The sequence below is a fragment of the Helobdella robusta genome (genome assembly GCF_000326865.2).
Source record: "Helobdella robusta unplaced genomic scaffold HELROscaffold_1, whole genome shotgun sequence".
NCBI classification, from domain to species: domain Eukaryota; kingdom Metazoa; phylum Annelida; class Clitellata; order Rhynchobdellida; family Glossiphoniidae; genus Helobdella; species Helobdella robusta.
This window is the reverse complement of record NW_008703570.1, coordinates 12951350-12977413: the sequence shown is the minus strand read 5'-3', so window position 1 is coordinate 12977413 and position 26064 is coordinate 12951350. Positions and strand designations below refer to the sequence as shown.

The 26064-nt window shown below is 33.0% G+C and overlaps 4 protein-coding genes across 4 annotated transcripts in view; 2 read left to right on the top strand and 2 right to left on the bottom strand.

Moving 5' to 3' along the window:
* Window positions 1-1076: 1076 nt before the first annotated feature.
* On the bottom strand, window positions 1077-4004 carry HELRODRAFT_188140 (hypothetical protein). The gene is made up of 7 exons (XM_009011638.1): window positions 3649-4004; window positions 3362-3504; window positions 2668-2946; window positions 2435-2594; window positions 2042-2184; window positions 1707-1958; window positions 1077-1244 (listed from the first exon to the last, which is right to left on the bottom strand). Exons 1-7 carry the CDS (start codon window positions 3870-3872, stop codon window positions 1186-1188), a joined length of 1260 nt encoding a protein of 419 aa, XP_009009886.1. The 5' UTR covers window positions 3873-4004; the 3' UTR covers window positions 1077-1185.
* A 2648-nt stretch (window positions 4005-6652) lies between these two features.
* On the bottom strand, window positions 6653-16566 carry HELRODRAFT_159794 (hypothetical protein; the record flags this gene model as incomplete). Its single annotated transcript, XM_009011637.1, has 18 exons — window positions 6653-6769; window positions 6819-7237; window positions 7349-7548; window positions 8376-8380; window positions 8560-8801; window positions 8957-9052; window positions 9345-9548; window positions 9708-9971; window positions 10101-10238; window positions 10506-10859; window positions 11169-11399; window positions 11564-11656; window positions 11864-12151; window positions 13795-13948; window positions 14156-14379; window positions 15113-15259; window positions 15474-15763; window positions 16535-16566. The coding sequence occupies 18 exons, from the start codon at window positions 16564-16566 to the stop codon at window positions 6653-6655; spliced, it is 3498 nt and encodes a 1165-aa protein (XP_009009885.1).
* Window positions 16567-18262: 1696 nt separating this feature from the next.
* On the top strand, window positions 18263-19784 carry HELRODRAFT_188139 (hypothetical protein). Its single transcript, XM_009011636.1, has 3 exons — window positions 18263-18864; window positions 19012-19251; window positions 19334-19784. Exons 1-3 carry the CDS (start codon window positions 18268-18270, stop codon window positions 19481-19483), a joined length of 987 nt encoding a protein of 328 aa, XP_009009884.1. The 5' UTR covers window positions 18263-18267; the 3' UTR covers window positions 19484-19784.
* Window positions 19785-20436: 652 nt separating this feature from the next.
* Window positions 20437-26064, top strand: part of HELRODRAFT_188138 (hypothetical protein) — a gene marked incomplete at its 3' end in the record, with an annotated part of 8467 nt that continues 2839 nt past the window's right edge. Inside the window, exons 1-3 of the mRNA XM_009011635.1 lie at window positions 20437-20820; window positions 21193-21347; window positions 21790-26014. Of these exons, the coding sequence (XP_009009883.1) occupies window positions 20808-20820; window positions 21193-21347; window positions 21790-26014 (4393 nt within the window). The 5' untranslated portion in view covers window positions 20437-20807. The remainder of the gene's footprint in view (window positions 20821-21192; window positions 21348-21789; window positions 26015-26064) is intronic.

Sequence of the window (26064 nt, the reverse complement as noted above, 5' to 3'; positions counted from 1 at the left end):
TTGTTATTATTATTATTGTTATTATTATTATTATTATTATTATTATTATTACGTTAAACAAAGGCGAAGACGGAACGTCCCTGTACCTTCTCCAAACTAAGACAATTTTAAAACAATAAATTAAATAAACCTATGAGTCTATACTGAATAAATTTGAAATAATAAATGTTCTTATAAGTCAAATAATGTATTAAACCTTGTAAAATAAAAAAAAAGATAATAATAAAAAAAATGTCATGCTATGTCATGTTATCCAGGATCGAATTCAAGAGGATTTCCGCTAGGGAGGGCCTCCAGAGAAGTATGCAAATCAAAATCATTGAATAATTAGTTGGCAGGCTGGTGCTACGAATTTCAAAAATCTTTCTGTCTCTCACAAACTAAAACGCCTATGACACTACATGAATAAGTGCACTGCACTAATGACTTTATTATAATTACTATTATTACTATTGTTGTTGTTATTATTATTACAATTATTATTATTGTAATATTATATTATTATTACAATTATTATTATTGTTGTGTTATTATTGTTAGTAGTAGTAGTAAATAAAGCCAATAAAGAAATCTGACATCTAATTTCCATCTAAGTTCATTATCACAAAGTCAATATTTTCCTATATAATTCAACTAGCACTGATGATGATTCCTTCGGAATCGAAATATGGCCTTATTTGCAGCATGAATTCGGAAAAAAGTTTATTTTGAATTTTAATAAACTAAACGCTCTCCAAAAAACTTTAGGGAGAAAAATCGAAAAAACGAACTACAAATATTCGGTAGAGTTTATAAAATATTGTAAAATATATATATATATAATATTTATTATATATATATTGAATTAAGACTGTCAGAAATGTTAATAAATATTGGATTAAGACTGTCAGAAATGTGTGTGTATATATATATATATATATATATATATATATATATATATATATATATATATACATATATTTTGGGTTTAGACTATCTTAAATACAATTATTTATAAAGATCACTGCGTTTTCAGCATTATTCAACTTGTAGCTGAGTTTCTCAATTTTTCTAACAAGACTTTTATTACTTTGATGAACTTCATCAAGATGATAAAAAGATGTAAGTAAATATACAATTAGTAAGGTCTTATGTACAAGTAGTCAGGGGCAAGATATAAACAGTGACCTGTGTACTATCTATTTCTTATTTTGTATCAACCCCCCCCATACCCATGCCGGGCACTCGCCCATTCAAACAAACTCCTGGGTAGAAGCCGAAAGACACAAAATTAGATTAGAAGATACCAAGGTCGCGCAGTATTAGTTGGAATGGGTAAGGAAATATTTCAAAAAGAAATTTTTATTAGTCGGTTTAGTATCACCGTTCTCACGTTTGCGCTTAGGTTGGAATATTTCTTTCATCTATTTGATAATAATTTTAACTGATCCAACTACTCAACCCGCAATTTTACAACTTTAAATTAAAGTTTAATTTAAATTTTTTTTTCTTTTACAAAAATATATAAATGTAACAGTAACTATTAGGAGCACAACTGAGATTACAATCAGTGCGATCTTCAGTGCATTGCGTGTTTCTATTTTCTTAAAATCTGTTGTGGCTGGTTCAATTCATGTGTTCATTTAAGATAAAAATGGATTAAAATTCTTAAAAATTTTAAAAAGTAGAACAATTGTCATACGTAAGAAATAAATAAATTTAAAAACCTTTAAGTAGCAATTGATCGTTAAACTTGATGTAACATTCTTTCGGATGCTTCTGTCCATCACCATATTCTTGCACCAAATGACATCTCGTGGAGTTCTGCTTCGTAACTTTACATTCCATATTTTCCATCACCGCCACCATTCCGCCATCAAACTCGCACGAGAATGTCGGTACAGACACGTTACTGCCAGCATGAGAACTCAACATAATTAATTTCATCGGGTCGCCAAAGACATCTATTGACGTTTCATCTGTACAATGATATTAAAGTGTCGTAAAGTTGAAATAAAATTTTTGCCTAGGCATAAGTTTTGCAATCAAATAAATAAACAACCGATGACATTGAGTTGGATACATCTTTCGACGAGGTGGCCAGAAGACTTGTGAGTACAGATGTACGTGCCTGCATGGTTCAAATCAACGTGTCCTATCGACATTGTGTAAGTACTCCTATTCTCTGATACTTTGAAACTGTATCTGGTTCAAGTTTTTACTTCAAATTTAGTCAAACTGCTAAAAAATTGTAACCTCGATATCTTCTAATGTTATTTTGCATCGTTCGGATTCAGTCTTTCGCTAAAACGAACAAGGAAGATAGATAATGAAATATATATGAAACCGAAGCCGCTCTTCCGTCCTCGATTCGACTTGCTCATAAAATTATTGTTGGGGTCCTCAGGTATTCAATCATCTGTGACAATATTTAAACAAATTTTTATAAACTCACCTATCAGCATAAGAAGCATTTTGAATCCACTTTTGATAAAGGGCAATGGTCGTGTTTGGAACTTTGAAGTTCGTGAACAACCATTTCATTGGATGGGACGAGGCGGTAGTACAACTCACCTGCCAAGTTGTTTCTTTGTGCACGAAATATACTTCAGTTTCTTTAAAACGATAATGATTTGAGCGATCACTGAATTGGTGAATAAGATTCAAGTGAAACTGCAATAAAGTTACCTGGACTGAGAGTTAAATAAACACCATTTATAGAATGGTTTCCAAAATAAACCCCACATTTTATAGGAATTTCCTCATCGAGATCATATAGGAATTCGAAACGACAATTCGAAAAATCATTATCTTTTACTTTGCACGATTTGATATTCATAATTTTTTCCCCATAACCGAACGTGCATTTGAAGGTGGGATCTTCTTGTTTATATCCAAAATAAGATACACTCATGTTCAGTGATATGCTTTCACCATCGCTCTTGGTGAAGTCTATTGAAAGATCATCTGTTGTAAGATGCAAAAATAACGTCATTCCTCCAAACTACACAAAATTGGATGAAGTCATTCGTCATTGTTTAGCCAGATAGCTCAGGCACATGAATTGCAATCTAGGCACTGTTTCGTTATTATTGCGCACGGACCTGGTTCGAACGCCGTCTGTTTCACACCCAAAAGCTATCATAGATCTTGATAGCATTTGGGTGTAAGTCAGGTGTAGTGTGTATCAGAAGTGAGCATAGAAACTGTGTCTGTGCACATTTCTGGGTGAAGGTTAAGACATCAAAATTTTCTCGAAATTAATTTTTAATTCATGTTAATAATTCTTAATTTGCCAAAGTTGTATTTTTAAAATTCAAAAAAATTTTGCTACAACACTGTACAACTCCAATTACCATACCAACGTTAACTCAAAGCCTACCCAAGACGATGACTTTGTAATGTTGCCGGTGATCAAATGTTGTTGCATCCGGCCAGCAACTATACAATCCTGCGTGTTGTTTCGTCATGTGCTGCACCGACAGGCTGCTTCTTCTGCCATCGTCTGATACACTCATCTCGTATCTGCAAAAGTTGATTTGGATTAAAAACGCAACAACTTCCACGTTAAAAATAACTTTCATTAAGTAAACAATATAACAAATTAACGAACAATCTGTCCTCTATGTTTAAATTTAGTAAAACTTTATTTTTAAAATGGAATCGGACCTGTCCTCCATGGACTGAATGAACTTCCCATCCATAAATATATAGCTATCGTATTCGGAATCGGCACTCGAGAAAACCCAATCAGCCCACTTATCGGGATAGGGAGTGCTGCAGTTCACACTCCAAGCTTCATTTAGTTTAACGAAATAATCAACGAACTGAAACTCAAATGAATCAGCAACAGACACCGTAATTAATATGTCTATCAATGCTGTGACCACCATTTCACATATAAAGGACGAAAAATGCAAGCTAAAATGCAAGCATTGTTTTTAATAAAATAAAAAAATCTAATCTTTAAATTTGTGTTTTGCAAAAAATTGCAAAATAATGCTATTAAACATATTTTATTTCATTTTAGACTTCCTAATACGAACAACGAACCAAGTTGAGGTTGTACAGTTAGAATTGCTATTTTAATATTATATTAAAATTTACAAACAATGTTTAGCTAGGCAAACAATGTTTGCCTAGGGGAAAATATTTACATATTTATTAATACTTTGTAGGAAATTTTGGTTTCTGTTTAGTTGTTTTTAAATATTTTGGAATATTCTTTAAAAAATTCCATCTTAATTTTAGAATACGATCAGTTTTGCAGCGTCGCATTCTTAATACTAATTTAAGCAAACCTACTGCTATAAAAATTTAAGTACCACAAACATCTTTTATACTTGCAAAACGTTAGGTTTCGAAATGCTGGCGATAACACATGTTATAAAATATAAAGTTCCATATTGTGCCATTTGCCGTAAGTGAACCGTCCTTATAAACTCAATCGTTTTTAACATGTTTAATTTTTTCTATTCCATTCAGCCATCATTGTTCAGCTATACATCTGTCTTATAATGCGACGAAAGATCGTTATTAATAACTTCAATGGAAAAATGTTGCGTTTGAATTTGGATGAGTATGAAGAAATGAAAAGCGAAAGAACTTATTTCGCTTATAAGAGTCTGTGAGAATTTTTTAAAGTAATTTAGATTTTTCTAGAAAACAATAAATAGCTAGATCTCGTTTGACGAGTTTATTTTCCAAGTTTTAAACATTACTTCAAAACAGTTGTGAAAGAAGAGAAATAAAAAAACTTTATAAAAGTTCAATACCCAAAGTAAGCGTACATACCTCAAACATACATAATTTTCTCCAACGATAATACCTGATTAAGTGGTGTTGTAAAGATTTTTGACCAATAATAATTGCAAATAAAGACACATCAAAGATTTAAGATTCTATAGTCGATCCATAAAAAAATGTTAAGTCCAAACACAAAATAAGCACCAATAAACGTTACAAGTTATGCAATACAATTATACAATTTAGATCATACAATCATTGAAACAGTCAGACAATGAAATATTTACAAAATTTACTGGAATACAAACTATTTACGCATGTTTTTTGTATGTTTGTTTGTTTTTATGTGTGTATGTATGTATGTTTGTATACATGTATGTATGTTTGTATACATGTATGTATGTTTGTATACATGTATGTATGTTTGTATGTATGTATAAAAAATTATAAAAAATACAATAGTCGTAAATAAGAAAGAATACACATAAATACATCGAAATACACAAACATACAATACCAGATATACATCAACGATATCTTCAAATTGATACAAGGTCGCAAAATACAGACAATACCATGCAATTATATAAATACCAAAAAAGTTACAGAGTTCAAAAAAATACATTCATGAAACACATTTAAGCAATAAAAATCTATAAAATCAATAAAATAGATATAATATTATAATATATATGTGTTTTTTTTATTTGTTTGTGTGTGTGTGTGTGTGAAGTGTGTGTGTGTGAAGTGTGTGTGTGTGTGTGTATGTGTGTGTGTGTGTGTGTGTGTGTGTGTGTGTGTGTGTGTGTGTGTGTGTGTATTTATGATGCTAAGTAGTAAATATGAAGATCAGAGTAAAACTAAAACCAAAAGTCTTCGAACATGGTGAAGTCGTAAGTCGTAATTGTATGTATAACAAATTATAAAAAATACAATAGTCGTAAATAAGAAAGAATACATATAAATAAACTGGAAAAAAAACTCACGTTTGTAAGTTGGTTTGTTTGCTTGTTTGTTTGTATATATATACATATATATGTGTGTGTGCATGTATGTGTGTATGTACGTGTGTATATGTGCGTGTATTTGTGCTTAAGTTTCGCTTAAGCGTAACGGTAAAAGTATATATAAATGCATATTTATGTGATTTTTTTGTATGCTTGCATTTGTCTACAGTGTATGTGTATGTGAGTGTATGTGTGTGTATGTATAATATCTATACATATATATATATAAATGTACGTGTATTGTATATGTATACGGTTGTGTTTGATTGTCTTTATGTGTGTATGTGTGTGTGTGTGTGTGTGCGTGCGTGTGCAGTTAATACGATACACATTTATATAAAAACATCATCTTCATCACAATATTGCTTAACAGTTATTTGCAAAGTGAACATTTACACATTTTAAAACCAAAATAAAATAAAATAAATTTTTAAAACCAATTAATTAATTAGTTGAACGCTAATCGGATGATCTACTTCTACTACTACTACTACTGCTACTACAACTACAACTTCTACTATTACTACTACTACTACTAATAACAATAATAATAAAAAGAATGATAATAATATATTTAAATAATTTTAAAAAATATAACTAAAATGAAATTTAAACCTGTAGTCAGAAGAAAATTTTATTGCCGTGTTTGTTCTAGCACTTCTCGTTATATACACAAAGAGACATAATAATAATAATAATAATTAAAAATTATTATTATTATAATTAATAAACGAATAATCATCACATTAGTTAAAATGTTTGAACCATCACAGATAAAAGTAATAGGTTTATCATTGCTTGGACTTGTAAAAATTATTAAAATAACAATAATAATAATTATTATTATCTTATTATTATTATTATTATTATTATTATTATTGAAAATTATTTAGAAATCTAGCAGCAACAATAGCGGAAACTCAATAATTCTTCTTTTTCTTCTTCTTCTTCTCCTTCTTCTTCATCATCATCATCTTCTTCTTCTTCTTCTTCTTCTTCTTCTTCTTCTTCTTCTTCTTCTTCTTCTTCTTCTTCTTCTGCCTATTATAACTATTAAATTAGCTTTTCAAAAGCTCAAACAACAACCTCGTAAAATATTTTCCCGCCATTTGCCTCGTCGTCTTCGTTGTCACTTCCGCTACCACCAACGTAACCGTCGTTATTAAAATAAATGGGTGGTTGTAGGTAAAAAATTTGATTAGTTTTATTATTTACATTATTATTATTATTATTATTATCATTGTTGTTGTTGTTGTTGTTGTTGTTGTTGTTGTTGTTGTTGTTGTAAATGTTTGTAAGAGGTTTATCGTTATTGTAATTATTGTTGTTGTTGTTGTTGTTGCTACTGCTGTAGAAAATCAAATTGTTGTTGTTATTTATCAGTTTGTTGTTATGAGTGTTACTGTTGTCCTTGTTGTTGTTCTGGCCGTTGGTGTAGTAGCTGTTGTGGCTTGTCGTTTTACTGCTGGAATATGAAGCTCGCTTCACCTCAACAGGCGAATCGTCTATAACATCATTAATAATGGAAATACAAATATTATTATTATTATTATTGTTTTTGTTATTATTATTATTATTGTTGTTTTTGTTATTATTATTATTACTAAAATACTAACATCTACTCAGATCGACCATGTTGACGTCATCAACTCCTCCTCCACCAGTGGCAACAACATCCGGTCGGTTGTTTAAATATTTAAAATTCAAATTGTTTGGCTCTCTCGATTGGCTGCCCGTTTCAGTGACGTCATAGTTAGTAGAGATGTCCCGATTGTTTAAATCTTCGATCTGTAGCATTTCTTTGATTGGGAATTCCCTGGTTATAATTAATAATAACTATTTTACAATTCTTTCAGAGGCATCAACAAAAAACACACACAGGCGGGGGTCTTCTTGCTTTCGAACTAGGTCACTGCAACAGCAGCGTCAAGCGTCTTAACCTTCGCATAACATTCATTGGTTATTACAAATAAAATTTTATTTAATTATGATGAAATATTATGTTATTTTTATTTGCTATGTTTTACCCATATGTTTGAACTGAGCTTGTTCTTTGTTTTGATTCTGAAAAAAGATTTAAGATATGCTTGTTCATCATCGTCGTCGTCGTCATCATCATCTTTATCATCACCATCATCTACATAACATTCATTAACATCATCAACATAATCATCTCCAATATCATCGCTATCAACATAATCATCATCATCATCATCACAATCCTCTTCCCGCCCTTTCCAGAATACTCACTATCTTTCCATCTCTTACACTTTTCCTTGCAGCAGCAGCAGCAGACGAGGCACGTGATCAGGCCAGCCAATAAGAAGAGGAACAGCAACGAGAATATGACCGCCATTGCTATGATGCCCTCCTTACTGACCGTGTAAAAATCAAAATCTATAAGTGGATGAATAAAAATGGATGGATGGATGGATGGATGGATGGATGGATGAATGGATGGATGGATAGATAGATGAATTGATGGATGGATGGATAGTTGAATAGGATGGATTTATTGACGAATTGATGTCAGCTATATGGTATAATGGTTAAGGCGCTTGATCCTGCTTACGCCGTGTCTGGGTTTAAAGGCAGAGAGAATCCTATCTATCACATGTGATGCGCTGATTAAAGCGTATTCACGTGCGCTGTGTGTGTGTGTGTGTGTGTGTGTGTGCGTGTGTGTGTGTGTGTGTGGTGTAGGAATGCTGCTAGATGATTGATTGAAGAAAAAGTCAAATAAATGAAATGAATGAATTAAACATCACGCACCCATCAGCGATGATTTGCCACAGATTTCATTCCTCCCCACCAAACAATACGACACTTCCACGTTCTGGAAATCCCCAAAAACACTTTCGTCATTTATTTTTAGCCTAGTTTCAGTTTCTTTCAGTGGCAAACATTTGAAAACTGCCAACGTTTTATTGATCTGATTGTTGGTAATTTGATTGGTTGGGACAATTCTAAGGCACGATGATTCCGGCGATATGTTTGGTGGATTCAAGTTAATGATTGACTGAGATCGTCTCTGATAGGTCAAGTCTTTTGTGGCGAGAATCTCGAGAGCTATTTTTAGAATTTTATATTGATTTATAATAAATTAACTGTGGAAAAATATAAATTTAACTTGAAAATTTATTCATATTATTAATAATAAAACTTTTTTACTCCTCATTAATCAAAATATTAATCACACCAATTTATTATCAATCATTCCTTACCCAGTGTCTTAACGGAATATTCACTTGAATTACCGGACGAACCGAGTTTATTCGAAGATTCGACTATGACTTGATATTCGGTTGACGGTTTCAAGCCTTGAATAAATAAGTGAGAGGGTTTTATTTCAAATAATTTTTCGTTAAAACACAAATAATCAAAAATTATAAAAAAGATTCTGATGAACGTAACGTCTGGCTTCATATTTGTTGCTATTTCTATTACTTATAGTAAAATTGTTTCTAATTTTATTTCTAAATTTTAGTAGCCGCTTGTTTTGCAAGTATAGAAAAAGAATAGAAAAATTTGAAAAAAAATTGCGCTATACAAATACAAATTGCTTGCTTGCTTCCTCGATTGAATGATTATTAAATTAATTAGCTGACAAACCTTTAATAACGACAGATGTTTCAGAAGTTACAATTGGTTCCAAACTATTCCTCTGTTCCGTTGTTGTTTGTCTTTTCACTAACTTTGATTTTTTGCCATCCAAACAGTAGACTTTAAAAGTTTGCTTATATCCGCCATCTTGCCCTGGGGTCCAAGAAACTGTCAGAGAGTCCCACGCTGACGATTTTACACTAATTTCACTAACTGGTGTTGGTGGAGCTATAGAGGTAAACACATTCAGCCATATTATTATCTTCAAACACACTTTCAAGTACATTAAAAAAAAATTTAAACATTTTAAACCTAAAAAATAATAGAAATTCAATTAAAATGATAAAATTTCGTAACTAAGTTATGACTAACTATTGACAGCAAGCATAAATTGCTGTAGAGCGGACCCTAAGTTATTTTTAGCTTCACACGTATACGCCCCAGAGTCGCTCTTTTCCAATAAGGTGAGAGTTAATAATGATTGATGTTTTGCTGGCCAATCAGTGACAGCCTCTCTGATGACGTATTTATTGGAGCTTATAGAATTAATCGTTGAATTGTTTTGTTTCCATGTAAACGATGGAATTGGATAGGAAGAGCACGCACATTTGAATGTTATTGGCTGATTAAAATCAGCTGATTGGTTGACGATTGCTGATTGGTTGAAAGTCGGTTGATCTATTGGACGGGAAAAAATAATTTGAATCTAATAAAAAAATGTATAAAGAATTGTTTGACCACTAATCAATCAATCAATATTCTTACGTTTTACAGCAATCAAAGAGCTACCCATATAAAACATCAAATTATTATTATTATTGTTGTTGTTGTTATTGTTGTTGTTGTTGTTTGTTTGTCTAGCCCAATAGGAATAATTTCCAGAGCTGATAGAGGGTGAAGTGCCTAATGAAACAAATAATAAAATGCGTAAACAATTATTATGAATATTTTAATTATGATTATGATTAATCGGTCAGTCAATCAATTAATAATTCAATTAATGATTATTAGCTATGAGGATGTAAGGAAAAAGAAAATACTTTTTTAGAAATGTTTTTGAAAAAATATCAAAAAATTTAAATCAAATTTTTACAAAGTAATGAGCAGGCAATAGTTTAAATAACTCCGTTTAAAAATTAAAACAAAAATTTACATGACAAAAGTATTTACCTGATTTGATTACAATATTTGATTCTGTAACTTTTAGACTTTTTGAAACGCCACTACTACTACTACTACTGCTGCTGCTGCTGCTACTGCTGCTGCTATCGCTACTGTTTCTGCTACTATTACTGTTTTCATTGTCGTAAATTTTACTGGTTATAGTAAAATATTCAGATTCATAATTGGAATTCACTTTTCCACTGTCGTCCATATTTATTGGCGTCCCATCTTTCGTCCACACCAAATCAGGAGCCGGTCTACCGGTGACTTGGCATGTCAGTTTAGGGATGACGTCATTGGGGTTTAGTTCCAAGATGGCGGAAGTTTGTGGCGGGGAAAATGATTTTAGTTTTGGTTTTTCTGAAAGAATAAATAAACACTCGTTTATATATAATCTATTCATTAATTCATTCATTTATCTATCACTCGCTCATTCATTTATTCGTGGATCATTCATTCATCTTATCCTATCATTCATTTAGTCTTCATCCATTCATTTTTTTCTATCCATTCATTCATTCATTCAACCGACAATCCAATTATCAATCTACTCATTCGTTCGGCAATTTACTTAATCCATCTGTCCATTCATTAATTCATCCGCTCATTAATTCATCCATTCATTAATCCATTCATCCATTCATTCTCTCATTCCACTAATAAACTAACCAAAAACGTCGAGCATCAAAACGCTAGAGAGGCCACCGACGCCCGCTTCGTTACTTCCGCCACACGAATAATTTCCAACGCTATCGAAAGTTACGCTGAACAATTTCAAAGATGACGACGACGACGACGAAGATGATGAAGAGGAAGAGGATGACGAAGAGATTAACGGGGATGATTGATTGATGACGTCACCGTTGTAGAACCAGGTCACGCCCAGTTTTGTAGCTGGATCTGAAAATGTGGATTGTAATTGGAAATCATTCGATGAAATCTTTGTTACTACTACTGCCACTGCTACTACTACTACTACTACACTTTCTACTACTACTACTACTACTACTACTACTACTACTACTACTACTACTACTACTACTACTACCAATATTAATCCTTACCAACGTCATCAACCGTACAAGTCATAATGACGTCATCGCCTAGGTAGACGTTTGATTGGTTGGTCAGTGCTATTGTAGCTGCTCCTGGTTTGTCTTGGGATTGATGAATTTATAATTATAATTATTATTGTTATTGTTATTATTGTTATTATTACTCAATTGTTTTTATGATTAATTTTGTCACTCTCCTTCGTCATTTTATTGATATTTGTATGGTATTTATATTAAATTCTAGTTATCTGTTTAAAAGATGTGATGATTTATTTCAGCCACAAATGATAATAATAATGATAAACTAACATATAACCCGGAGTTGAACTGACTCATTTCCTTGGCCAATAACAACCTCGCCATCGAATCCTCTCATCTCATTGGTCGCCCTACATTCGTAAACCGACGAATCGGATCGCTTGGCCCGTGGCACGTACAACTCTCGACCAATAGAAATCATCGTTTCATTTTTATACCATTTGATGCTCTGCAAATCGGGGTAAGGGTTGGATGAGACATCGCAGGAGATATTTATTGGGTTGTTCTCTTTTATCCGTAAGATGGCATCAGCTTTTGGGAGTTTCAACTTCGGAGCATCTGATAACAAAACATAAAAACCTTTTTAATGACCATAGACAGAATCGTGGATGAATAAATTTATATGTGAGATATTAATTTGACAAACTAGACCACAGAACTCGCAAAAAGTATTTAAAACATAAAACATTAAAAATTTAACACATATAACACAAACATACACACATACACACACACACACACATACATCACACACATACATACACATACACCCACTCATACACACATACATACACACACACACATACATACATACACACACACACATACATACACACACATACACCCACTCATACACACATACATACACACACACATACACATACACATACACACACACATACACACACACATACATACACACACATACACCCACTCATACACACATACATACATACATACATACATACATACATACATACAAACACACACAAACACATACTAACATAGTATATGAATACGGACAGATCTGTTGCTACTTTTGTATGCATTATTTGCCACGCACGTATAAGTACCGTCACTAGTTTCATGGGATACACTCGCCATTCTCAAGGTGCTGCTGTTTGTAACTGCAAAGAAAATAATAATAATAACAACAATAATAATAATAACAATAATAACAATAATAATAATAATAATAATAATAACAATAATACTACTAATAATAAACTTGATCCCTACTTAATAACATTATCTCGGACGTGTTAAATTTCTGGAAAATCCAAGTCAGACCAAACATATTATTAATACTACTATTATTATTATTATTAATACTATTATTATTATTATTATTATTATTATTGGTGTTATTATTATTACTATTATTAATTGGTGGGTATGAATCGGCGTTACAGTTTAGTATTATTGTCCGATCTTCGATTACAGACAATGATGATGATGATGACGAAGACGGTGAAGATGATGATGATGATGGTGATGAAGTAGATGAAGATGATGATGATGATGTAGTCGTCGTTATGGTAACATATGGTCCATCTGTTGTTGTTGTTGTTTTTGTTGTGATTGGTTGATGTTGTTGTTGTTGCTGCGATTGGTTGATGGAAAACATGAAAGAATAATAGGAAAAACAACAACAACAAACAACAACAACAACAATAATAATAATAATAATAACAATAATAATGTACATAAGTGTTGCAGGTATTGATTGAGCGTTCAATTTTAATTATTGGATAACATTATGATGTTACATAGAATTCACACCGCATCATCATCATCATCACTAACAAGTTAACAATCATCATCATCATCATTAGCATGTTAACAACCATCATCATCATCATCATTAACATGTCAACATTCATCATCATCATCACTAACAAGTTAACAATCATCATCATTAACATTAACATGTCAACATTCATCATCATTATCACTAACAAGTTAGCAATCACCATCATCATCATCACTAACAAGTTAGCAATCACCATCATCATCATCACTAACAAGTTAACAATCACCATCATCATCATCACTAACAAGTTAACAATCACCATCATCATCATCACTAACAAGTTAACAATCACCATCATCATCATCACTAACAAGTTAACAATCACCATCATCATCATTAACATATCAACATTCACCATCGTCGTCATTGCCGAAATAGCTTCACTCACATTTGAAAATAAGCTCAACCCTTCTACTGTCACTACCCAACAGATCAAAGTAGCGATGTTCCATTCTGCAATAGACATCCGAACCGAACGAATATCGATTCAATTTCAGGTTTAGCACCGAATAAAAACCGCCGAATTTAACCGACGGGCCGGTCTTCGTAACGTTGTAATTGTAATCGTACGATAATGGTGATGATGATGATGGCAACGATGACGACGATGATGATGGAGGTGGTAGAGAAAATGATGAAGATGATGATGGTGTTGAAGTAAATAATACATTGCTGCTATTATTATTATTATTATTATTATTATTACCACTATTACTATTACTACCACCGCTACCGCTACTATTACCAACATCATTATTACTGAAGGTAGCAGCGGAAGTAGTAGAAGCAGTGGGCGATAAACCATTTCCTCCAGACGTAACTAACTCGAAACCGGAAATGAACCATCTGATGATGACGTCACTGTATGGATTGGCGTTTCCGGAAGAGCAGTTCATGGAAAGCCAGTCGTTCTCCTCGGCCGCCGTCGTTTGAGGAAAGTTCACTAACGATAATTGGGGAGCTGACGGAAGTGCTGTAATGATGATGATGGTGATGATGATGGTGATTATGATAGTGATGATGGTGATTATGATGATGATAGTGATGATGACGACAACGACGATATCATATAATGAGATGACATATTTAGGAGCTGTTTAGTAATAGCATCAAAAACATCACCACCAACAACAACAACAACAACTGCAACAACAACAACAGCCACAACAGCAGCAGCAACAACAACAACATCAAAACTAACATATAACAGTCAATTCAGCGACTGATGACATAGTAGTTTTTGTATTCTGAAGCGAACAAACGATTTCGCCATCATCATACGTTGATACATTTGTTATATACAAAGTGTACCCTATTACGGTTTTGTATTTATTGTTGTTGTATGTGTTGTTGTTGTTGTATGTGTTGTTGTATGTGTTGTTGTTTGGAGTGTTTGAAGTTGGAAATTTGCTACAACAAGCGACACTACTACTGCTGCTGCTGCCGCTACTACTACAGCTGCAGTAATTTTCTGGCGCTTGCATGTAGCGGTCGTACCTGAAGAGATAAAGTGAGCTGCTACGAGTCGGTGAATCTGGGTTGAATTAAATTAAAATTTGGTTAATTTAAATTAATATGTTAATAATAGTAGTAATAATAATGAATATCATTAATAATAATAATAATGAGAATATTAATAATTTTAATAATAATAATAGTTATAATAACAACAACAATGACAGTAATAAAAATTACATCTTACTTACTAAATTTCCAGTATATATCCAGATCATTGCCATCGTAATTTAAACCGACGGTACAAGTAAACGAAACATCCGATCCGATTCTGGCCGTCACCGGTTTCAGGGATGTGACAATTACCAATGTCGGTATTGTTGTTGTTATTGTTGCTGCTGTTGTTGTTGTTGTCGGGTTTTCTTGACAATTCAACAGTAATGTGTTGGGGTGATTCAAGATTATTGTAATTAACGTAATTATGGATTTCAGTTGTATAGTAAAAATTGATGATTTGGATTTTGTCGTTGTTGTTGTTAACTTGTTAGCTAATTTTGGCAACAATGTTGATGTTGTTGTTGAAAATTTTTTCGTTGTTGACCATTCAAACACAGTTGTTGATGTTGCCTGCGTTTCTAATGTTTCTAATGATGTATTTCCAATTGAAGATGTTGTTGTTGATGATGTTGAAGATGTTGTTGTTGATGATGTTGAAGATGTTGTTGTTGATGATGTTGTTGTTGATGATGTTGTTGTCAAGTTTGACGTCATTGGCTGAAATGGTGGCGATTTTGGTGGCATTGTTATTGATGTAAATGACGTTGATGTCCGAGTTGTTGATGTTGTTGTTGCTGTTGTTGTTGCTGTTGCTGTTGTTGTTGCTGTTGTTGTTGCTGTTGTTGCTGTTGTTGATGTTATTGTTGTTGTTGTTGCTGTTTCGCGATGTTTCTAGTCATCCTTTCAAAGTTTCAACTACCATGATTAAAAAATTTCTACGTATGTGTATTATATATCCCATACAAACATATGATAGACGATTTTCGAAAATCATTATCCTACACTTTTTAAAATCCGAAATTATGAATGAGTAGATAATTAGTTTAATAATAATAATAATAATAAAACAATAATAACAACAACTTAAGCAATGACAATAAGAATAATATATATATATATATATATATATATATATATATATATATATATATATATATATATATATATATATATATATATATACCTAAAATACCGATAGACGAGCGAATGCTTTGCTATGTTTATTCTATAAATCTATAATTTTTAAAATTTCCACACGCATATTATACACACATACGTACATACATACATACATACATACATACATACATACATACATACATACATACATACATACATACATACATACATACATACATACATACATACATACATACATACATACATACATACATACATACATACATACATATATATATATACATACATACATACATATATACATACATACAAACATACATGCATACATACATACAAACATACAAACATACATACAAACATACATAGATACAGACAATATAGTATTTCGTGTATCGCTTTTAAAACTGATAATACAGGTGAAACAAGAGAATGTGATTTGAGGAAATAAACAAAAATAAAATCTTAATAATGCATACCTGTACGATTGTTGCACAATAACAAGAATCATCGTCGTCGTCGTCATCTTTATTATTATTATCACATGGTATGTATGTATGTATATATATATACATAAATATATATGTATATATGTATGTATATAAGTGTGTGTGTGTGCGTGTGTGTGTGTGTGTGTGTGTGTGTGCGTGCGTCTATGTGTGTCTTTGTATGTAGAGGAAATGATTAATAAACTAATAAACTAAATTTAAATCTATATTGTTAAGCTGTTATTGGTTAGAATGTTAGGAATTTCAGAATTTAATTCTATGAAAGCCAAATAGACAAGTGTACATTCATTTTTGTGTACATTATTGTATGGTATTGTATTGTATTGTATTGCATTGTACCGTAATGTATTGTATGGTATGGTATGGTACCGTATTGTATTGCTAAAAACTTTCGATGTTATAACGTCTTAATTTCAAATTACTAACACATGAGTAACATGAAATTAAAGAATGGCATACACAGACATACACAGAAATAAAGAGAGAGGGAGAAAGAAAGAGAAGAGAGAAAGAGAGAGAGAGGAACCATCACACAACACCAACACACATACAAGAATACACACAAAAATCCATTTATGATTATTGAAGATTAGTCAATCATAAATGATTTTATTCACACATGTATTCTCAAATTGTCTAAAATTGCATTAAACAAATCAAAATTTATGATCAATGAATAAAACTTGGCAAACTTATCTAAAAATCATGATTTTTTAGTACGAAAATTGAACTATAGTGCTCAAAATTTATCAAAGACCTGGAAACATTTGAATAATCTAATCACAAATAATCAAAATTCCCATCTGCCGTTAAAATGATTGACTCTCGTTGAATTGTTAATTTTTGATCCATCGGTATTGGTATCCATGGTGTATATATATATATATATTTGATTATAGTTTGAATATTTTTGAGTTATTTTCTTGAACATAACTTCTAATAGGATTGTCTCTTTTCTTAAATTGTTCAACTGACGACCTATGGTGATTCTAGTGTGGCAACTTCATCTGTTTTAAGTTTCAAGTTAACGCTCTAATGTTACAGGGCATTTCCAGGATCAATGAGGAATATTTAACAATATGCAGGCACATCACTGAATTTATTTAAATTACCCTGCATAAACAAAAGTGAATTTAATAACAAAATTTCTGGATTTTAAATTAATTAAAATTCAAGGTATGAAATTTTAAATTTTTTAAAATTTTTATTTGTGCGATTTGTCTAAAAAATTATAATTTTATTGTATTTAAAAATCAGACGCGAAATTTTAAAAAACTTCCTAATTCACTTCTTAAAAATTATTTTAAAAGACATAATTTTAATTTAAAATTTAAATATTTCAGAATAAGCAATAGTTAAGTAAAGTGAAGTTGATACAGAAAGTTATTAATTAGTTTGTAGTGTTTTATTTTTACTTTTTTATTTATCTCATATATATAATAATAAATTGAAATATTAATTAAACATTTCATTGATTACCTTAGTACTTTTAGCAGCACCAGTGGTTCAGTCAGTGTCAGACTATTATATTTAATTTTAATATATTATTTCAAATAGCAAATTGAAATTTAAAAGTTAACCTAAGTTATAGAAACAATTTAATGAATAAACAATAAAGTCTCCATGAAATAAATTTAATTAAATTATTAAATAGTTATTTATTTTATAATTAAATCATTATGTTATATTATATTTTATATAAGATGGGTGACATCTTCATCAGTGAAGAAAATGAGAAACTTCTTGGCGGTCGAGAAGATGATGTAGTTGCAGTTGGCGGTAATTACAACGACGACGATGATAGCATTTCTGACATTACTACTACTACTACTACTACTACTACTACTACTACTACTACTACTACTACTACTACTACTACTGTTGCCACAACTACAACTATCGCCACTAACAGTATAAATAACAACAATGCTTATAACAACGGTGATAACAACAACAATACGAATAATAGTGACAGCAGCAGCAGCACAACTCGAAATCGTAGTAGCACCCACCAGCGACAAAACCACGCCAACCACCAACGTCGACATCGACGCCATCAGACTAGCAGCGACGACGCAGCTGCCAGAGACTTATTCTACCTGAACGATCGTTTTATTACGGAAGAATTTCGAAACAAGTGTGCGGAAGTTGCATATGACATTGTCACTTACGTCTGCCATAGCGGGCCCTATCAGCCCTACCCTCCCCCTAGTAAGACCACTCGACTGATGAGGAACCTTGTGAATGATTTGGCGAAAAATCGCGGAGAGCTGATGGATGATATGGCATCCCAGATCGTTGTTTGTTTGTTGTTTTGTATTTTTCATTTATTTAAATTTTTTCTCATCAATCATTCATTCATCCACTCATTTATTAATTAATTCACTCATTTATTCACTCATTCATTCATCCGCTATCTCATTTTCCATCCATCCATCCACCATCAGTTGAACGCCAAATCGATGGAACAACTGGAGATCCTACTGAACGAACTGGCCTCCGAGATGTTCAACGACAACGTCATAACCTGGAACAGGATAGTGATGTACCATGCCTTCTGCGCCTACGTGGCCAAGTTCTGCAAACTCCATGAGAGCATTGAGGACATCGAGGAGGTGGTGGTGAGGATTCTCGTCGACATTGTTGTTAACAGACTGGGTCTCTGGATTGCCACCTGTGGTGGATGGGTCCGTTGGTCTGCTTGTGTATTCATTCATTCTTTTATTTGTTTATTCGTTCATTCGTTTGTTCGTTCATTCATTCATTCAGGCTCAGTTCGACAGTCAGTTCCCTATGCTATGCTGCATACTCCAAAGTGGATGCATATGGAAAGTTCTCCTGTTGGTATGTGCATTCATTGGCACTATCGTCATCTTCTATAAGGCCATACACTTCCTGGATAGTTCCAGAAAAATCTGATGACGATGATGATAACGACGACGATGATGATGAGGATAATTATAATGATATTGATGATGGTGATGATATTGATGCCGATGATGATGACGATGATGATGATGGGAGGTATGATAATATTGATTGAATATGTGATGAAAATAATAGTGAAAATTATCATTGTAGCAACTGTATTATTTATCAAATGGACAGTATTACTTATAACTTGTTGTACTAGTCAATTTTAACTCTTACATTTTTATTGTTTAACGAATAATGTTTCAAAATGATTTTAGTCTGCATAATCCTAATTCCTCTTTCTTCCTCTCTCTCTCTCTCTCTTTTTCTCTCTCTCTTTCTCTTTCTCTCTTTTATTTTTGTATTGATTTAAACTTAGAAACGTTTTTAATGCAAAGTCAAGGAGTCATTTTTATGTGTGTTTTAAGACGATTTTTTTAATGAGCATGTTTTTTTATTATTCTGCATATTCTCTCTTTTTCTTTCTTTTTCTCTTTCTTTCTTTCTCTCTCTCTCTCTCTATCTATCTATTTATCTAACTATCTATCTATCTATCATCTATCTATCTATATCTCTCACGAAACAATCTGTCATGCGTTTTAATTGTTGTTATATTTATCAGTATTAAGTCAATTTTTTTCTGAAGCTTCTTAAACAATTGTATATTATCCGTGTATGCTAATGTCTTGTAACGAAAACAAAAGTTTTTTTTGACTGGAGCTTGCAGTTCATTTTTTTTAAATCTGCGTTTCAAATTAACTTAGGAATGGTCTTGAATTAAAAAAAAAGCTAGAAAAAACCCTTATCGCTATAATGCACACATGTTAAATTTAATTATATATATATATATATATATATATATATATTTTAATTAGTAATTATTTAGTTTTGTTATATAGTACCATTGCTGTGTTTCAGTGAATTGTAGTGTTAGTAGTAGGATGTTGTAGTGTTGATATGACGTTATTTATTTGTTACTAGCTTACAAATGTTATAAACTTGTTGTAATTGTTGTAATTAAATTGTTAAATAAATAGAATATAAATACACTTATTCGTATAGTCATTCGTCCATTCGTTTGTTGGTTGAGAGAGTAGGTAAAGTGACGTTGATAAATGAAAAATCCTCAGACGCCAAAAAATTATTCCTTTATCCATTATAGCTTCTCATAATTTATTGTAAATTATTATTCTTATAATATTATTTAATTATAATAACTTATTGTAAATTATTATACTTATAATATTATTTAATTACAACGCCCCGATGTTCGCCAGCTATGTCAGTTTAACGTCAATTTAATCTCTGAGGAAGAAAGAAACTAAGAGGGATGGTTTCGCCAGGTTCGTTTAACATTGATAAATATATTTTATTAATATTTGTTGTATATAATTACTCAATAATTATATATCTTTTAGCATGTTATTATTATTATTGTGATTATTATTTATTGCGACAGAAACAATTTATGATATAAATTCGGATATATTTCACCTCTCTGTACTTTAATTTTGAATTGAACATTGCGGTTTGACGTAAACATTTCACTATTTTACCATTTCATAGTTTTAATTATTTACCACCCTGGCTTTGAATAAAAGAGTTCTTATTAATTTTATAGAGGTGCCAACAAAACGCGCAGTACATGCGTATATTACGTGCGGCCAAATGCGTAATGTAAAAATAAAAATTCCTTCCATTTTTCTCTCGCCAAGGCACAGCGATAATCCTCTGCCTGACCTCCATTCTTCTGGCCGCCCTCCTGTTGGTTTTCTTCAAATTGTTCAGGGCCGTCTGCCTCAACCTGGGCAAGTCTTTTGCCCGTAAACGAGGGTACAACTCAGATGAAGTCGTGCCTTATAAGGGAGAGGTTTGTTGAGGGTATTTGTCTCGCTGTACTAGTTGATGTGGTTGTTGTAGTAGTAGAAGTAGCAATAAGAGTATTTGTCGTTGATGTAGTTGCAGTAGTAGCGGTTGTTGTAGTAGGAGTAGTAGTGTTAATTGTAGTATTTTTTTTACAATTTTTTTTGTTTTATTTGTCTCAGAGGTATCGGAGTGAGCAATGCATCACGTACATTGAGTGCTACAGGCTGAGATCCTTTTGCATTCGAACCCAGTCACTGCAACATCGTGCCGCCGTATTAATTATTCGGAGTGGTAATTGTAGTTGAAGCAGTAGCAGCAGTTGTAGTAGTAGCAAAAGTAGTGGTGGTAACATTTTAAGTAGTTGTAGTTGAAATAGTAATTTTAGTTGAGGAAGTTGTGGTTGTTGGAGTATTTACAGTTCCATGATGTTTTTTTTTCTCTCCTAGATAACGCAGTACAGTTACCTACCTTATCCGCAAAACGGACCGCCATGGATGACGTCATTTCCGCCATTTTTCCGAGCGTGGACCAGGGGCGAGATAAGTCGGGACCCTCTGGATTTTGAACTGGGGCTCGGGGAGAAGTTGTTTGGGGCGTTTGAAAATTTTCAGGGCGTGCAGATGAAAGATGATAACGACGATAATGCAATGAATAATAATGTGAATAATAATAATATTAATAATAATAATAATAATAAGATCGATAATAATAAAAATAATATCAATAATAATATTGAATTGAATGAGGTTATCAATGTCAGTATCATTAACGAGAATGTTGAGAGTAACACCAATAACAACAACAACAAAAATAATAATAATAGTAATAACAATAATAATAATAACAACAATAATAATGTTGTTATTAGCAATAATGATGATAATATGTTGCGTTACCCTCTTGTTGAGAATTGGATCCTTGCAAAGAGCTCGCACTACCAAGCCTCCATTCATTACAACCATCAACAGCAATTGCAGCAACTTCAGCTACTACAACTACACCAGCAGCAACCGCAGCAGCAGCTAACACAACTACAGAGCGAATGTTTGTTGCAGCAATCAGCCCAACAACAGCAACAACAACAGATTATTTGTTGTGATGATAATAAAAATGATAATGACGTAATTAATAATATGAATAATAATAAGAAAGACGAGGAGGAGGGGAACGAGAAGGAAGATGCTGCTGCTGCTGAAATGACGTCACTAACGTCTACTCCTGTTGTGTGTACTGGATATAAAAAGCTACACCCTACTAGGAAAAGTTCATTCAGACAATATCAGCAGCATCTTTGCGAAAACTTGAATCAACAGCATCAACAACAACATCAACTGCAGCATCAACGACATCTGCAACAGCAACATCAACTGCAACATCAGCCACAACAACATCTTAAGGTTTGCGAATGTACTTCTCTGCTACCAAACAACGACGACAACAACAACAACAAGATGAACATTGACAACAACTGCCAAGATGACAACATCATTAACAACAAAGACAACAACAACGTCAACAATGCTGACGTCATCAACAATGACATCAATATTCACAGTGGAAGATTATTCTGCGGTACTAAAACCAAACAGCCGCAGCTGCAGCAGCAACAGCAGCGACATAAACGTAACCTAGCGACAGCAACAATTACAACAAACAATGACGTCATCGTCAAAATTTGCGAATGCGTGAAAGAAGACGGCGATGAGGAAAACAAAAAAAGCACAAACAACAACAACAACAACACTAATAATAATAATAATTATAATAATAATAATAATAAGAAAAAGAATTTGCTTGATGACGATTTAGTCGGAAGCTACTACGATTACGATTTTCATAGACCGATTCGCTGCTACAAGAAGCCGGCGCCGCTACCACCAGAGCCACAACAACAACATCAACAACAACATCAAAAACATCAACAGCAAAAGAAGAGAGATGCTAGAAAGGAGAGTTTATCGACAATATCATGGGCCACCTGTGACGAATCTTACATCTTGAATGAGGAGATTGTTCTGGTTACAAATAATGAGATGATGACGTTGAAAGGGAGAAAGGATCTTGGGGCTGCAGATGATGAAATGATGATGAAGGAGAAGAAGGAAGAAGATGATAATGCTGCTGCCGCTGCAAATGATCAGATGATGAAAAAGAGAGAGAATGACGAAATGATGAAGGTGATAAATGATGATGAAAAAAATGACGATTCAGCAGCTGCAAGTGATAAAATGATGCCACAGAGTAAGAGCGTTGTTTTGCAGGCTGGTGAGAGTGATGAGGAGATGATGGTGAAAAAGATGAAAACTGATGCGGTTGTTTTAGAAAATAAGACGTCTAAATGCTACAAAAAAGAAGGAGATGTCGATGAAGGTGACGAGAAGCTTTCGTTTGAGGTATCTCATTTCACGAAGGAGAAGTTATATCAAGCATTTTGCATACTTGAACAAGAAAAATTGTCCCTGGAACCACAACAACAACAACAACAATGCCAACAACAACCACAGCAGCAACAACAACAGCAACAACAGCCTCCAATCGGCGCAACAACGCCACCAACTACGCAGCTAAACGAACAAAAAGATTTCGGGAAGTTGAAACATTTGGAAAAGATGGAGATGAGACGTCGCATGCTACTGCTGAAGGAAGAGTTGGAAAATGTCTATTTGAAGACTGATCTGAAAATGGAGATATCAGATTGCGAAAGACAACAACAGCAACAACAACAACATCATCAACAACAACAACAACCACATTTACAAGAAGGCACGTCACAACAACAGCTGCCTGAATGTAAAGAAAAAAATATCAGTGAAAACAACAACAATAATAATGACTTCAATGAAAATAATAACAACAACAACAAAATGGCACCGAATAAATCATTTTCATCTTTCAAATTGACTCGAAAGTTTGCCGACGTGTGGATGAAGCTGACGAAAAGTGAACGAAAGAAGCGACAACGACAAACAGATCAACAAAAGCAAGCGGAACAACAACAATGTCAGGAACAACAACAAAAAGAAGAACCGCAACAAGAGCAGTGCAAACCACTTATACCACCACCACCTCCTCCACCACCATTACCACCGCTACCACAAAAACGCTGCCAACCACAACCACAACATCAACAACAACAACCACAACTTCTATGTGAGCAGCAACAACAGCAGCAGCAGCAACAACAACATCACTGCAAGCCGTCACAACAATTATCTACTACTGCTTCAAACAACAATCTCACCACCACCACCAACAACAACATCGTTATAATCAACAACAACAACAACAACAACAATTACATTAACAAACATTTCTACATTACAAAATCAGTCTCCGCTTATAACTTGAAACATCAGCAACAACAATATCGGCAACATCACCAACGACACAAACTATTTAGTTCTTGCAACTGCCTCGCACCAACGACAGCAACAACGGCAACTGCAACAACAACAACTACAACAACCGCAACTTCAACAACCGCAACTTCAACAACCGCAACTTCAACAACCACAATTGCAACAACCACAACTTCAACAACCACAACTGCGACAACCACAACAACAAAAGTAAGGGCATCAGTGACATCAACAACATCATCAACAGCTGCCTGTTATGAACAGGTTTCAACTACGACAGCTATTGTGGCAAGTAAGAGTATTTTGTCTTTGATTGAACAACAGTCACAACAACAGCAAAGCCAACAACAACAATGCCAACAACAACAATGCCAACAACAACAATGCCAACAGCAACAATGCCAACAACAACAATGCCAACAACAACACCAACCACAATGCCAACAACAACATCAACAACAACAACAACAACAAACTTGTGTTAACGTTGTTGTAGCGGCTACTGACGATGTAAAAACTGGCGGCGATGATGACCTCAGAGAAACTGTAATTAAAATGGAGTTGGAAAATTTTGAAAAGTTAAAAATCGACAAAATAATTATGGAAAATTTTGAAGGTAATAATATTAAAAATAATAACAACACCAATAATAATAATAATAATAATAATAATAATAACAACAACAACAATAATAACAATAATAATAATAATAAAAATAATAATGATAATAATAATGATGACGCTGACGTTCTGAAAAAATATCCCAACGTCTGCGGCTGCCTCGATCACAAGATCATCACTAAGACCGTCGACTATGACGTCGTCGTAGATCACGTGACTACTAACGACAACAACAACAACAACAACAATAACAACAATAATAATAATGATAAGAATAATAATTGTAATAATAATAAGAATAATAATAGCGATGAATTTAGTAGCCTCGTCGACAAAATCTTGAACTGCAGCGACGCTGAGCTAAACGAACACTGCTTCACGAACAACTTCGAAATCGCCGGCGACGAGAATGGTGACGTCATCACGAACAACGATGACGTCATCGTCGACAGCGATAAACACATTAATGACATCATCAATGACATCAATGAGAATATTGATGTCATCAACAACCACAACTATAACAATAATGATAACAATGGCGATGCGGGTATAGCCAGCCTCAAGAATACTTTTATCGCCAACAACGACATTAAGGGAGACGAACAAACTACAACAACCAACCTTTCAGCAGTTACATCAACAGCAGCAACAACTACATTTACAAAAATATCAACAACAACGACAACAAGTTATGTTGACGATTTAAAGTGCATTTCAAATCCTAAGGAATACTTGCAC

Coding starts and splice junctions, on each gene's coding strand:
- HELRODRAFT_188139 (XM_009011636.1), top strand. CDS start 18,268: ATGGGTGACATCTTCATCAGTGAAGAAAATGAGAAACTTCTTGGCGGT. Junction 18,865..19,011: donor ATATGGCATCCCAGATCGTT/GTTTGTTTGTTG, acceptor ATCCACCATCAG/TTGAACGCCAAATCGATGGA. Junction 19,252..19,333: donor TTGCCACCTGTGGTGGATGG/GTCCGTTGGTCT, acceptor TCATTCATTCAG/GCTCAGTTCGACAGTCAGTT.
- HELRODRAFT_188140 (XM_009011638.1), bottom strand. CDS start 3,872: ATGGTGGTCACAGCATTGATAGACATATTAATTACGGTGTCTGTTGCT. Junction 1,959..2,041: donor TATCCAACTCAATGTCATCG/GTTGTTTATTTA, acceptor ATCATTGTACAG/ATGAAACGTCAATAGATGTC. Junction 1,245..1,706: donor CGATCAATTGCTACTTAAAG/GTTTTTAAATTT, acceptor GCTTCTACCCAG/GAGTTTGTTTGAATGGGCGA.